Source organism: Ovis aries, chromosome 20 (assembly GCF_016772045.2).
Source record: "Ovis aries strain OAR_USU_Benz2616 breed Rambouillet chromosome 20, ARS-UI_Ramb_v3.0, whole genome shotgun sequence".
In the NCBI taxonomy this organism is placed as follows: domain Eukaryota; kingdom Metazoa; phylum Chordata; class Mammalia; order Artiodactyla; family Bovidae; genus Ovis; species Ovis aries.
In genome coordinates this window covers 7,911,511-7,926,537 of record NC_056073.1, presented here as the reverse complement: position 1 = coordinate 7,926,537, position 15,027 = coordinate 7,911,511, and the positions used below count along the sequence as shown (strand labels likewise).

The window sequence follows — 15,027 nt, the reverse complement described above, 5'->3', positions numbered from 1 at the left end:
CCTTGGGGAGCACAGCGGGGTACGCCTTGGGGAGCACGTGCAGGGTGCGCCCTGGGGAGCACGGCGGGGTGCGCCCTGGGGAGCACGGCGGGGTGAAGGAGAGCGGGAGCCGGCCGGCGGGCAGGGGCAGCAGGCCGGGCGGCGCCCACCTGGTTCTTGCGGTAGTCCTCCTGCGAATGGCGCAGCACGCGGTAGCACAGGCGGAACATGTGCTGGTAGGGCGCGTTCTTCTGGTCCGACAGCTCCTCCAGCCGCACCAGGGGGCCCTCGCCCCCCTTATCGCGGAAGGGGGCCTTCAGAATGCCGAAGATCTGGAGAGCAGGGAGAGTCAGGAAGACGCCCCACATCTGCCCGCAACCCTCATTACCCTCAGCCTCACGCTGACCCTGCCCGGAGGCCACCCTGACGTTAACCCCCAGCTGGTTCTCAGCTGCACATGGCCCCAGCCCACCCCTCACCCGCTCCCCTCTCCTGGCTGGAGTCCTCAGGACACTGGCCTCGGCTGGCCCCTCCCCACCACGAATCCTAGTCTCAACTCAGGTCCCAGGCCTGGCTCAGCCTCTGCGGGGAGAGCTGAGGGTGGCTGCAGCTCAGGGGTCTGAGGCTAAGAGAAAAGGCAGGCCAAAGCAGAGTGGCCAGAGCTTAAAGGGGCAGATGCAGGCCTGCCCTATCCAAACACAAGTTTAACTCGGGGACTGGGTGTGGGTGAAGAACTGTCATAGAACGGCAAGCAAAGAGCCGGAATCACACGGGATGAGAAATCCTTAGTTGGATCCTGATTCCCCCCAAAAAAACGAGCTTTAAGCAGGCATTTGGGGAAAGGCCCAGAACGCTGGTCTGGATGGGGTGTTGTCGATAGTTTCCTTAGGTGTGGTCAGGAGACTGCTTACAGAGAACGATGCTTTTTCCCTTAGGAGATGCAGACTGAAGCGTTTAGAGGTGAGGTGCACCCTCCTTTGAGATGCGTGGACACAGGGGCGATGTGGAGATGGAGAGTTACAGAAAGCCAGACTGGCAAAATGGTAACGAGTGCGTGTTCACTGTACTCTTCTTTCAATACTTGCTCAACATTTGAAATTTTTCATAATAAAAATTTGGGGGAAAAAAATTGTTTAAAGCACAAGTTCTCACTCTGACATCTGCATGAAAATCCTAGCCCTACTGCTTCCAAGCTGTGGACTCGGTCAAGTGACTCCAACCTCTGCATGCCTCGAGGGTGAAATGAGGATAATAATTAATGAGACTTCCCCTGGGTCGGGAGGATTAAATGAGGTGACGGGCACTAAGGACGGAGCCTGGCACACAGTAACAGTGCAGGGGAAGTACTTATTTTAAGAGGTGATGAGACCAACCGCATCTCAGATTTTTAAAAAAATAATTTTTAAAAAATGTTTAAAGAAGTGATGAGAAAACAGCAGGGAGATCACAGCTCAGCTGGAGAGGTGAAAAGGCAAGCTCATGTCAAAAAGGTGAGCCTTCCCTCATGGCTCGGCAATAAAAAATCCGTCTGCCAATGGAGGAGACACGGGTTCGATCCTGATTTGGAAGACCCCACATGCCATGGGGCATCTAAGCCCGTGAGCCACAGCTACTGAGTCTGTGCTCTAGACGCCGGGAGCCACATCGGCAGCAGCTCGTACGCCCTGGAGCCCGTGCTCCGCACCAAGGGAAGCCACCCCAAGGAGAAGCCAGAGACAGACCAGGCGCAGCAACAAAGACCCAGCACAGCCAAAAATAAAGAGAACACATATATATACTAAAAAAAAAAACAGAAGACGTCCTGCTCGCTGGCCACGGGCCCGCCCCGAGGCCCGCCCAGCCCCAGGTGTGCGCGGCCACCTGTTTGAGGATGTTCTGCTCTCGCATCAGCTTCTGCCGCTCGCGGTTGGGCTTGGTGACCATGATGTCCAGCACGTTCTGCCCATTGTTGGGGACATCACTGACGAAAAACACCAGGTCCTCCAGCAGCTGGATAACAAACCTTCACAAAGGGACGCCAGGTGAGGAGTGTGAAGGGCTGACCCTGGGCACCCCGAGGACCCCCTCACCTGCCCCCGGCGGCAACCAGCCCTTCGCCACAGCCAGCCCTGCCGTCATAGCACACAGCCTGACACCTGCCTTCCACTTCTCTCCCAGCCTCACCCTGAGCTGCTCTCCACATACACCCCTGCCCCCATCCACCCTGGATTCCAAAGTGCCCTCTAGACAGAGAATCCCAGGATACTCCGACCTGGACAAAAACCAGTAGGGCACACGTGGGGTGTCTGGTGTGAAGGGCTCTCTCTGCATTTCCATCCTGCCTTCCACTTACTAGCTGTGTGACCACGGACAAGTCTCCAAACCTCTCTGCGCCTCAATCCCATCATGAGTGAAACAGGGGTAATGATGACTCCATCACAGAGCCAGTTCTTGGAGTATGCGAGCGGTGAGCCTGGGGCTCAAAGTCAGCCAGGGCTCGGCAGGGACTAGTCCCTGCCTGTCACCCCGTTAGCCTGTCCAGCTTCTGCTTTGACGCCTTCGTCCACGAGACACCGACCCCAGGAGGACAAAGGCTCTCAGGGAGCCCCTGGAACCCTGCCCCTGCGGCCCACCTGCGGTCATTCTGGCTGATGAAGCCCTCGTGCAGCTTCTCCACGGCGCTGGCCAGCATGGAGCTGGCGTCGTTGGCGAAGTCCAGGTCTCGGATCTCGGACACAGGAACCGACACGATGGCGAAGGCCTCCTTGTCCTCCTTGGTGGGGCAGGTGCCCAGCTGCAGGGACACAGGTCAGCAGGGCCTCCAGGGACCAACGTGGGCCCCAGCCCAGCCCCCAGTCCTCAGGGCCCACACCATGAGTCGGATGGGCCGCTCCTCCTCGACGTCGATGGGCACGTTGGTACTCTGGATCCATGTGTTGGTGCAGAGGTGCCGCAGCCGGACGTAAGAGTTCCTGCGGGCGGGTCGGGGCCGAGCACAGAGAGCACGTCGAAGCACCTCCCGGCCATCTGCCGGCTCTAACCCCCGCGGCCCTGCATCTTCCTCCTGCCTCCACAGCCAGTGGCCGTGGGCCAGGGGTTCCTGTCCCCCCCAGGTGAGGAGCCAGAGGAGAGAAACCCCAGGCCATGCGCTAACTGCTGTGAGTTCCCACGCCCTCACACCTCGCCCACTCTCCCCAGACCCCATGCGCTCCGAGAGCCCAGGCGTGCATGCAAGCTCGGGACCCAAATTCATTTGGACAAATGAGGTTATTTACACTATTTATCCCGTTCAGTGTCAACATGCCTGCGTCTCACGTCAGAAATAGTCATGTCTTTCATTGTGAAACACAACTACCTTTCAGAAATGAAAAACAATCTGAACCTCCAAGTACATCTGGCCTCAAGATGCAGATAAGGGATTAGGTAATCCTCCCATCAGCCCTTTGATGGGTAACACGATAATCCCACTACACAGGTGAGGATGTCGAGGCCAAGTGACCGAGTCAGCTGCCTGAGATCAATGTTAAAGCCTGACTGGCACCCAGGAAGCTTCCTGATGTTCCATCCTAAACTCTCCAGGTTGGAAGGCCTTAAAGGTTAGGGAGTCCACCCCCTGCACCCAGTGTGTCCTGAGCCCCAGGCCAACTGGCTGTAAAGAACACTGGAGAGAAGGCGGCACCCAGGGTGCAGGGCCCACGGCCCAGCACATGCCGAGTTCGGCGATGCCTCTGGATCTCCAGAGGGATGGGTCATGGAAGGAAGGACAGAGGAGCAGGGGGTACTGGGGGTCCGGATACCAGCCCAGGCAACCCCCCCAACCCCAGGCCCACAGCGCCCACCCACCGGGGCACGAAGGAGTCGGTCTTCTGCAGCGTGGTGGGGTCCAACTCGAAGAGGGAAGCGATGTCGCTGCCGTGGGGCACAGCCACCAGGCGGTACTTGATCTTCTCCCCAACGTTCCGGCGACCTGAGCGGCCCTGCACGCCCTGGGGGTGGGCACCCTGACTCAGGCAGGAGCTCTTCCCTCCTCTCGGGCCCCCCGAAACCACTCAGGATCCCACCCGAGAGGCCTTCTCCCTCCAGCCCGCTTCCCAGGGTCTCGTGGCCTCCCCCACCCCGGAGCTGCACACGCTCACCCTTCCCAGGCCCCCAAACTGTCCCCGGTCCTCACCGTGCTGGCTGCCTTGGGATCAGAGGCGTCACCCTTGTAACTGGGGTTCTCCTGCTCAGAGATTCAAGATGGGGAGCTATCCACATGATTCCCGCTCCAAAACAACCCTGGGTGGGGGCAGGCAGCCCCTACCCTCCAGGGGTGCCCAGCCCGGCCCCAGGACTCATGCCACCCCTGGAGGACACACCCACAAGATCACTGCCCTCCCCAGACCCACAGTTGGACGGACGGACACACCCACACACACATACACATCCCGACACACACAAGCCTGTGCGTCATGGACAAAGACAGATGTGTAATGCTAAGTTCACCAGGGCTGGGAGTCGAGCTCACTGCTGTAGCCCCAGGGCCTAGAACAGCTGCTAGCACAGAGCAGAAACATCATCATACCCGTGAGACTTATCATCACCCGAGCATGACTACAAATACGGGTTAAATAGATAAATAAGCACAAATACACCAGGGTCCACAGACATGTGAGTCTGCGTGCAGGCGTGTGCCAGGCACACATGCTCGTGCTTGCCAGGCTGGGGCTCCCAGGATGCCCTCTGCCTCCCCACCCACCTCAGCAGCCAGGTAGTTGCCGGTGGCCAGGTGCTTGAAGCGGTAAAGGCCGTTCCAGTGGCCAGCTCCTCCACGGCACGGGTCGTGGTGGACCACCTGGGTGGGGCAGGAAGAAACGCGTGGGAGGAACACTGCAGGCCCAGAGGGCTCTGGGAGGGTAGCTCTGCGATCCTCTCTGGCCTACTGGCTGCGGAGGGGCTCAGAGGAGACAGATGCTGTGTTTGCGTGTGTGGGGGGGTGACCTCCTACCCGGCAGGGGTGGGGAGCCCAGGGCCGGAAGCGGGGCTCTGACCTCCACCTCCCAGAGGGCGTTGGAGCTGGTGGCCGACGTGGCGGACTGGCGCAGCGTGGTGCGAAGGAACACCTGCAGCTTGCCCCTGTACTCGTCGCACGTCAGGAACTTCTCCTGCTCCGCGTGGAACAGCCGCACCACGTCTCCCTGCAGGCGGGCCGTGGGCTCAGGGTGGCCGGGGACCCTCCCGGCAGATGAGCCCCCCATCTCAGACGCCTTCCAGAGCCAGCAGGCACATGGAGTCCCCGCCCACGCCCGCAGAGGGCGGCCACGGGCAGGGGAAACCCGGTGTGTTCAAGCGCCCGCCATGGCAGGCACAGGCCCTGACCGGGCAGCCTGGCGTCATTGCTGGAGAGGGCATGGGGCGGAGGGTAGGGGGCCTGGCTTGAACTGTGGAGAGGCGTGGGTGAGGGGAGAGAGCGCTCAGAGGATCTGCGCCCACGGCCCCTTCCCAGAAAACAAAGTGAGCTCAGCCAAGACTGGGAGCGGATGGAGCAGGGGTTTCAAGCCCAGGGATGGAGAAGAGGCCAGCCAGGGCGGCTGGGGACGGCCCTGCGGGGTGGGGGGGCTGGGAGGGGTGTGGAGCCAGAGAAGAGGGTGCATGGGGCAGGGGCCGGACAGGGAGCAGAGCCGGGTGCCCGGCAGGTGGACGCAGGGGGGCGGGGGGCCGGGAGTGGGCGGGGCGGCAGGGGAAGGGGTGTTCCCAGTTCTTACCCCTTTTAGCACCTCCTCCAGGTGGTCTCGGAACTGCATGAACAGGTTGATCTTCCAGCTGGTGTTGCAGTTCACAGAGTTGACCTGGGGAAGCACGCAGAGACCCATGAGGCTGGGCAGGCCCCCAGCCCCCCCGAGTAGGCAGGGCTTAAGGCCCAGAGCGGGTGAGGGGAGACCAGCCCAGCGCCCATTAATGAGCATAGGGAGGGGGTGTCTGCCCCTAACCAGGGCCCCCAGACCCCAGCCCAGCTGCCCTGGGGCAGCCGCCCTGTGGGCTGGAGAATGTGGGCAGACGCTGGGAGACAGGAAGGGGGTCAGGGAGGCCCACCCAGGCCCTCCAGCGGTAGACAGGACCAGAGGGAGCAACCCTGTGGGGAGGGAATGTGTAGACACTCCTCCACTGCAGCGTCAGCCCAACGAGACTACCAACTAGGCTCCCCGGACTCTTTAATCTACAGAAATTAATAAGAGGCCAGACAACCAGTTCAGACAAGGCTTTAGCAGGATTCATGCTGCAGCCCTAGGGAGCAAAAACAAGCCCCAGGTGCCCTGCTAGCTCGTCTTATAAAGGGTGAGAGTGGGGGTGGATCCATGGGCTGGGCCAGAGGCGTGGCTTAGGCGGCCTGCCGCCCCCTCACTGGTGCCCTGTGCAGCAATCACGCCCAGTACCTGGCTTTCGCTCCCAGTATCTCAGAAATAGCCGTTGGTTTTTGGCCTTTTTGCATCCTACTGTTTCTAACTGCCCCCACTGTGAATGCATGCTGTTACGCTTAATCTCATAGTTTCTTTGGATTTTGTTGCTCAAGAGACGTTTGGCCAGGTGCAGGCCCTCCTGCACCTACCTCAGCCCACCTCTCTCTCCCCTTCCCTACTCACCTCCTTGCAGCCGGCGTTGTCGCTGAGCTCGTAATTGCTGGCGTGCAGAGGCTGCCCGGCGTTGACGGGATTCAGGATCACCTTGTCCCCCACAACCACCTACGGGGACCAACGGAGCAGGGTGAGGGTGCAGAGGGCGGGGCCCCCAGGCTTCTCTCTGGTTACTCTGCTCCCTGAGAAACGGGCCTGGGTTCGTGCAGCCCCCCCGCCAAGGACCCTGCAGAATGTCCCCGGGAGCTGCGGCCTGTGCCCTCCAGCAGGTCCCTCCCCCTAGGCCATCCTCACGTTGTCCCCGTTGCTCCGCAGCTTCCAGAAGGGCTGGATGAAGAGCCAGGAGCCCTCGTTGCCTGTGGCGTCCAGCGTCACCCTCATGGCGTTCTTCTCCAGCAGGGCCGGCAGCCGCTTGTTGACGGTCAGGTACTTGTTACTCTTCATGTGCAGGAGCTGGGGGGCAGGGCGGGAGTGAGGTCACCCCAGGAGGCCAGCCCATCAGAGCAGGGGGTGCACAGGACCCTTGGACACACAAGACACAAACACGACCACACACACACTCACACCACACCCAGTCTGGCACCCAGGTGATCACACAAAAAAGCGCTGCTCTAGACAGCGTACTCCTATTAGCTCCCGCAACCCTGTAACAGCTGGAGAAGAGTATTTACTGTTGCTGGCCTGATCGTCAGATGGGGAAAAGAGAGGTCCAGGGAAGGGAAGCAACTCGCCCAGGCCACAGAAGCACGACGTGAGCCTGGCCCCCAGGGCTCCAGGCCCTGCGCTGTGACCCCCGTGCTGAACACACACACCCGTGGACACGGCTCACAAGCACCGTGCACACGCAGAGGCGGCGGGCAGTCGTCCCGCGGGCCGGCCAGGCGGTGCCCTCAGCCCGCTCCCGCCCGCCCCGCACCTGGATGACGCTGCCGTACTTGACGACATCCCCGTGCACCTTCTTGTTCTCCGTGTCGTTCTGCTTCTGCTCCATCTGGGCCGCGTGCTGCACAGACACACGCCGCGCTGGAGGGCGGGCCCAGGACCTGGAGGGGCGCGACCCCCCTCACCCACAGGCCCTGCCCCTGCACCCAGAGTGACCCCCCTCCCACCCGCCCCGGGCCATCTGCCCTGTTCCTCCCACTGCTATAGGAGAATGAGGCTCAGAGTGCAGAGGGGCCGCCTGGGAACCCAGCAGGCAGCCCGGGGCCCTAGGTCCCTCCTCTCTGCCCCCTTCCCACCACCTCACTCTGGTGGGGGCCAGCCAACAGACCCCTGAGCCCCTGACAGCCCCAACACCCCCAGCAGATAACCTAAGGCTGGGCCTCCTCCCCCATCACACCAGAGTCCTGGGGCCCCGTCTCAGAGCCCCTGGCCCAGCCCCGCGGGTGTGCTGGGCACCATATCCTCCTCCTCACTCCTCTGCGACACTCCCTCCCCAGCACCGTGCGTGCCCAGCCCACTGCCTCCAGGGAGCCTTCCCTGGCAGGGAAGGATCCAACTCTGAAGGATCCAGCTCCGGTCCTCCAGGATTTGCTTGCCTCCCATTAAGGACGCCTTTGTAGGCTCTTCTGTCCCATTAGCCTGGAAGCTGCCTGAGGATACGCTGTGCCTCCTCCATCAGATTGGGGGGTGGGGGGTGGGGGGTCCTGCTGGTGTTGGGGGGCGCTCTCTCCTCCATCAGACCAGCTCTCCTTAAAGCAGCGGTCCCTCTGCCCCTCCATCTCCTCAGTCCCGTTATCCGGGCCTCAGGCCTGGAGCTGCTGGGAGGGTGGCTGAGGGGGCGCCGTGCCAGGCACCACAAACTGACTTTGCACAAACCTCAGCGCCTGGCTGTGTGAGCACATGTGACGCTGAGGATCTGCACACGAGTGAATGCCCCACCCCCTGCCAGACCCACAGCCCAGCCTGGGCCTGCAGCGGCAGCAGGGAAGAAGCTCACGACAGCCCCCAGCGGGGGTGAAGATGGTCTCCGGCAAAACAGAGCTCAGCAGCCCACACCCAGACCCCTCTTTCCAGCGCGGCTCACAGCTGTGGGGCAGGCCCTCTCTTTCCCCATCTCACACCCACCTCCTGGGGAAGGGGATACTGGAGGCAAGGCCGGCCTGGTGGTGGGAGCGGGTGGGGCCCCAGGCCCCAGCAGCATGCTACAACCTTGCTGACCCCAGTTAAGCCTCCCACTCGCTTCCACTGGACTGGGGGCCCTGAGCTCGGTCGGGAGAGAACTACCCAGGATGTGAACTGAGAGGCCTGAGGGCCACCACCGGGCCCTCACACCATGCAACAACGTCTGCCAGGGAACCAGGGATAAGCCCCATGCCAACTCGTAGGATGGCCCCAATGGCCTAGTCCCCACGAAGGGCCCCAGGCTCCAACTCTACAGAATGAGGGGAGAGGCTAAGACTAGCTCTCAAATCAGGTTCACTGAAACCACTTCTCTAGAAACCCCTGTAACTCCATGTACAGTTGCCCGGGTTTCTCACTGCACTGTGATGTCCCACTGAAGGCCTAGCTAAGACCCGCTGAAGGCAGTCCACAGCTCACTGCGCCACGGGTCCTGGGACAGGGCTGCACCGGCCTGGAGGAGGAGACGCCTGCCTCTAATGGCACAGAGCGGCGGATGAGTGGGCCTCTGGCCGGGCTCAGACCCCCCACCTCCTTCACAGCGACACACACCAGTCTCTGGCCGAATGGGTCAAACCTCGGGACTCGGCCACTGGGCCCTGTCGGCTCTGATGAGCAGCAGCCCTGTGCGCGTGCCCGGGTTCGAGAGACACACGGGCAAGTGGGCACCCGCATGCCCAGACCTGTAGCTTCTGCAGCAGCACTACATCAGCGATCTTCTCCTTGTCCTGCTTGGTCTGCTTGGCCTTCCAGTACTGCTTCTGGGCCGAGTAGCGGTTCATGGGACACACCTTAAAGAGGCAGTCTGGGAGTGGGGGAGCAGAAGGAGGGAGATGGGTTCACACGGGGCTCCGGGAAGACCCCAGCCCGCAGCCCTGCCCGCAAACCCCACCTCTGCTCTGCCCCTCACCACTGCCCTGGCCCCACCAGGGTGAAGAGGCAGTGTCGGAAGACCCCCGGAGAACTTGAAGCATCCTGGCTTGTGCTGAGTAGGATGGAGGGGCCGAGAAGCAGGTCTGAGGACAAGCCCTCACCTGGGGGTGGATGCGTGCCCTCTTCCCCACGGGAAGTTTATCAGAAGCCCTTAGGACCCCTCCTGTACCCGGTCTGGGTCCAGGTTTTGTACTCTGGCGGCCGACAGTTCACAGCAGCAGCCCTCTCTGGCCCACCACTATCTTGCCCCCAGTTCCCTGGGAAGTTATCAATACATCCCCCACCCCAGAGAGGTGGCCTCCATCCCACAGCAGGAGGAGGAGACTGTCTGTTGGTCCCTATGGGATCAACCTGAGGCCTCTCTTCCCCTGAAACCACCTCCTTGCTTGGCTCGTCCCTGCCCTGTAGGAGCAAGACTCCCGCCTGGGACCCCTTCTTCATAATTCTCCCTTTTAGGCTCTGATTCTAGCAAATTCAACCTAAGAGCCAATTAAAATTCCAGAAATAGGTTCTTTATTAGCTGGTTTTTATTTTGGAAATAGATACAACATCAACGATTTTCATAAGCCCAAACTCCAGAAAGAATATTCAGATTTTTCTACCTATGGAAAGGAGGCGTGAGTTGGAAAACCCTGAAGTGTGGTGGGAAGAGACAGAAGGATTTGGGGCGTGGTGAAACGCTGGCATGGGGACAGGGCCTGTCTGACAATCCCACAGGCCGTGCTGGGAGGCAGTGAGCGCTCCGTCACAGGAGGGAAGCCCAGGAAAGCACAGGACTGAGCTCACGGCCCCTAAGACCCCTCTCAGGCTGCGGTGCTATGCCTCCCTGATCGGCAGCAATACGGGAGGAAGACGACTGCGCTGGGAACCCAGACAGGGCCTCCGGGGAGGCAGATCACAGAGATGGGCCCCCTCACCGCCAGGCCCCTCCCTCTAGCCTCTAAGGGAAGGCTATGTCTCCACTCTGGTCAAAGCTAGTCCTACAGCCCCTGGAAACTAAAAACAAAACTGGGGTTTCTGCCTAGCCCACAAGCAGGCAGAGGCCCCTGGTCATCAGGAAGGGGAACCAAGTGAGGCCAAGTTCCGAGAACACAGAACTTCCTTGAACGCAGGGGGCAAAGACAGCTGCACAAGCAGACGGTGCCACCGAGGGCTGCCCAGCTCGCCCACCCTGGCACCACCAGCACGAGAGGGCGTCACTTCGGAAACACTCAGTTCTTTGCCCAGAGTACGTCTTCACAGGGTTCTGCCCAACCTTCAAGATGCTGGGGGGTCACCCCCTCCACGAAGTCCTCCTGCTTCTCCAGGCTAAATGAGAGTTTTCAGGGCTCCTGGTCCCCCGGTCACCACATTATAGTTCCCAGTAGAAGTTGGGGGACCGCGGTGTTTTAGAAATGGGAGGGGGTGATCTTTGTTGTCCCAACCAGTGAGGTCACAGCTAGCCTGTCATGGGCAGGACAGGGACGCTAGGCACCGGTGCCCTAATACAAAGGGGTGCCACCTGCTCACAGGGGGGCGCTGCGGGCGTGCTCTGGGCCCAGCGTGGTGCGCAGAAACAGTCGTTTCTGCATTCTTTTAGCAAACTCTGACTTTCCAACTTTGCAACTGCGACACAAACAGGGGTCTGCATTGTCCTTTGTGTTGTTCAAACCTCCCAGGGAGGGAGGTTTGTGCTGTTTCAGAGAAGGTGTCACATGGCTGCACCCACCAGCTACATTTGTGGCCGCAGTACCCGTGATTCAGAGGCCAGCTCTGACTGCCGCCTCGAATCTTCTAGTTGTGCCCAAGACTTCCTTCTAAAATCCGTGTGTTACTCGCTTATCACTGTTGTCCTTCTTTTTCTCTTGTCACGCTTCGGGCATTACACTGTCCCCGTTCCCTACCCACAAACCCTCCACCCACAACGCCGCCCCCCCCAGGCTCCAGGCTCACTCAGATCCTGGCCCTAGACCCCCCATTTTATATTACATAAATATGCATATGAATCGGCTGTATTGTTTTTTAATTCCACATTATAATATTAAACGGAGGCTCTGAGTCTGGCTGGCTGGTCAACTTAGACAGGAGGGGGCAGTCCAGGCCCTGAGTGAGCCTGGAGCTGGGGAGGGCAGCAAGCCCACGACCCTGGTGATGGGGTGCAACCCGCCCCTCCCCACCCAGCTGACGCCCGCCACACCCAAAGCAGAGAGGAGAAAAGAAGGGGAGATGGACGCTGCCCCGGGTGCCCGCAAGCAGAGTTCTCTTCTGACCTGACTCACCGAGGAGAGAGATTGCGGGGTCACCATTTCATGAAACAAATGAGGACTTCCTGTCCCTGGTGGTGATGAGCAGGCTCTAGGCCTGACAGGGCAGAGAACCCTGGTTATAGTCCATTCTGGACCCACCTCACCAGAAAACAACGAAAGCAACCAGATTTCTCAAACGCATATTATTTTAAGACTTCTTAAAGAACTGAGAAGGGCTTCCCTGGTGGCTCAGTGGTAAAGAAGCTGCCTGCCAACGCAGGAGACATAAGAGACGCACGTTCGATCCCTGGGTGGAGTGATCCCTGGAGGAGGGCACGGCAACCCACTCCAGTAGTCTTGCCCGGAGAACCCCATGGACAGAGCAGCCTGGCAGGCTACGGTCTGCAGGGTCACAGAGTCGGACATGACCGAAGCAGCTTAGCACACACCAAGAACTGAGTGAGGGGTCATCCAGCCGGAACAGAAGATCGAAAGGGGAACCAAGGAGGTATGTAAACACCCAAGCGACTTTACTGGGCATTTGTTGAGTCCAGAGAACACGAACTCTTATCTGGACGGCTTTGCCAGGTGACAAGGCAGATATTCAAGCCCAGGCCCAGGGAAGGAGGGAAGTATAACAGGAGACCCTCCCTTTAAAAGCCGGAACTTCAAAGAGCTACACCCCCAGCATGGCTTGACCCCAGAGAACAGCTCCTTCCCAGAACTAGGGCCCCACGGAGTCCCTTGGATGGTGCCAGGAACCCCAAACTCAAGCCCGGCTTCAGCCTCACATCTTGGACAGGCAGTGTCCCCAGGAATCTGGGGACAGGACAGCCACGCCCTCTCTGGAGGAAGATACCATCATCCTAGTCCACAACCCCTCAGACCAGATGTTCAAATGCAATGACCCATATACAGTCAAAGATCCCCAGGAATTCCCGGGAGCCAGACGCCACAAGAGAAAACAAACCCACAAAGCAAGACACTAGAAACAGACACGAAGAGACTGCAGACACAGCCACCATCTGTGAAGCTCTGCTTAAATCGGTAAAGGAAAGCTTGAGGGTCTCTGTAGAGACACAGAAAACTATAAAACGTGACCAACCTAGGCAGCATATTAAAAAGCAGAGACGTTACTTTGTCAACAAAGGTCCGTCTAGTCAAGGCTATGGTTTTTCCAGTGGTCATGTATGGATGTGAGAGTTGGACTATAAAGAAGGCTGAGTGCCGAGGAATTAGTGCTTTTGAACTGTGGTGTTGGAGAAGACTCTTGAGAGTCCCTTGGACTGCAAGGAGGTCCAACCAATCCATCCTAAAGGAGATCAGTCCTAGGTGTTCATTGGAAGGACTGATGGTGAAGCTGAAACTTCAATACTTTGGCCACCTGATGCAAAGAGCTGACTCACTTGAAAAGACCCTGATGCTGGGAAAGATTGAGGGCAGGAGGAGAAGGGGACAACAAAGGATAAGATGGTTGGATGGCATCACCAACTCAATAGGCATGGGTTTGGGTGGCCTCCAGGAGTTGGTGATGGACAGGGAGGCCTGGCGTGCTGCGGTTCATGAGGTCGCAAAGAGTCAGACACGACTGAGTGACTGAAATGAACTGAACTGATAAAATGTAACACAGCAGAAAAAGAACCAAATAGAATTTCTAGAAATAAAAAAGCTTCACATTTAAAACTCACTGGATGTAGCAAGAGATGCATCCTAACGCTATTCTATCCCATTCTTTGAAGGATGGTTGACCCCATGACAGGGACTTAACAGCCCACAAGGGGTCAGAACCTGGATCTGAAGAACACACGCTACCCTGGAGCATCCCAGCAGAGACCTGACGCCCGAAGTGACCCCTCCCTGCTCCCTATTCCTCTTTATCTTTCTTGGAAACTTGCTACTAGAACTCGTCAAATTTGTCTTTTTCTCTTACACAGATCCTCCCTTAGAGCCTTGCCCACAATACATACCATATAATGCTTGTTGATCCCCACTCCTGAGCATATTTAGGAGAAAACTTTAATTCAAAAAGATATATGCACCCCAACGTTCACAGCAGCATTACTGACAACAGCCAAGACACAGAAAATCAGCCTAAAGTCCACCCACACGTGAGTGGCTACAGAAGGCGTGGTATAGACGCAATGGGATATTAGTCAGCAATGTAAAAGAATGCCGTTCACAGCCACACGGATGACTTAGAGATTATCACATTAAGTTAGAAAGAGAAATACAAATACCATATGATATCACACATTCTGGATCCAAAAAAGTGATATAAATGAACTCATTTATAAAACAGGAAGAGATCCACAGATACAGAAAACAAATGTACAGTTACCAAAAGGGGTTAGTGAAGATAGTGAGGGCTGGGGTGGGAGGAGAGACAAGCTAGGAGACTGGGATTAGCATACACACACTGCTATACACAAAAACAGGCAAATAACAAGGCTCTACTGTAAAAGCACAGGGACCCATATTCAATAGCTTGGAAAAGAATCTGAAAAAGAATATATATACATACACACAGCGTTCAGTGTTAGTCGCTCAGTCGTGTCCGACTCTGTGATGCTACGGACTTTAGCCCATCAAGCTCCTCTGTCCATGGAATTCTCCAGGCAAGAAAACGAGTGGGTTGCCATGCCCTTCTCCAGGGGATCTTCCCCACACAGGGTCAAACCCAGGTCTTCTGCATTGCAGGCAGATTCTTTGCAGTCTGAGCCACCAGGGAAACCCATACATACACATACAGATGTATGTATATGTATATATAACTGGATCACTTTGCTATACATCTGAAACTGTCACAACATTGTAAATTAATTATACATCAGTGTTTTAAATGGTTTAAAACACAGGAGAAAAGCAAGTAAAAAAAAAAAATGCTTATTGAATGAATACATGATTTGAGCCCAGGAAAACGTCTGTGGGAGACTTCCCTGGTGGTCCAGTGGTTAAGAATCTGACTGCCAACACAGGGGACACAGGTTCGATTCCCGGTCCGGGAAGATTCCACATGCCACAGGGCAACGAAGCCCGGGCACCACACCTACTGAGCCCTCGAGCCGCAGGTAATAAAGCCACGTGCCCGAGAGCCTATGGTTGCAGCTAGAGAGTGGCCCCCAGTGACCACTGGAGAAAGCCCGCGCACAGCCACGAAGACCCTGCACAGCAAACGGCAA

At 57.9% G+C, this 15,027-nt stretch overlaps 1 protein-coding gene across 3 annotated transcripts in view; it reads right to left on the bottom strand.

Annotated features, from left to right (window-relative positions):
• Positions 1-15,027, bottom strand: part of ITPR3 (inositol 1,4,5-trisphosphate receptor type 3) — a 67,455-nt gene that overhangs the window by 31,096 nt on the left and 21,332 nt on the right. For all 3 annotated transcript variants that reach the window (XM_060403581.1, XM_042236934.2, XM_027959001.3), the window contains 13 exons: positions 9,374-9,495; positions 7,486-7,572; positions 6,864-7,022; positions 6,579-6,677; positions 5,703-5,786; positions 4,989-5,135; positions 4,697-4,792; positions 4,130-4,180; positions 3,802-3,944; positions 2,831-2,930; positions 2,592-2,752; positions 1,840-1,981; positions 150-311 (listed from right to left, as the gene is read on the bottom strand). In XM_060403581.1, the coding sequence (XP_060259564.1) occupies positions 150-311; positions 1,840-1,981; positions 2,592-2,752; positions 2,831-2,930; positions 3,802-3,944; positions 4,130-4,180; positions 4,697-4,792; positions 4,989-5,135; positions 5,703-5,786; positions 6,579-6,677; positions 6,864-7,022; positions 7,486-7,572; positions 9,374-9,472 (1,530 nt within the window). In that variant the 5' untranslated portion in view covers positions 9,473-9,495. The remainder of the gene's footprint in view (positions 1-149; positions 312-1,839; positions 1,982-2,591; positions 2,753-2,830; positions 2,931-3,801; positions 3,945-4,129; positions 4,181-4,696; positions 4,793-4,988; positions 5,136-5,702; positions 5,787-6,578; positions 6,678-6,863; positions 7,023-7,485; positions 7,573-9,373; positions 9,496-15,027) is intronic.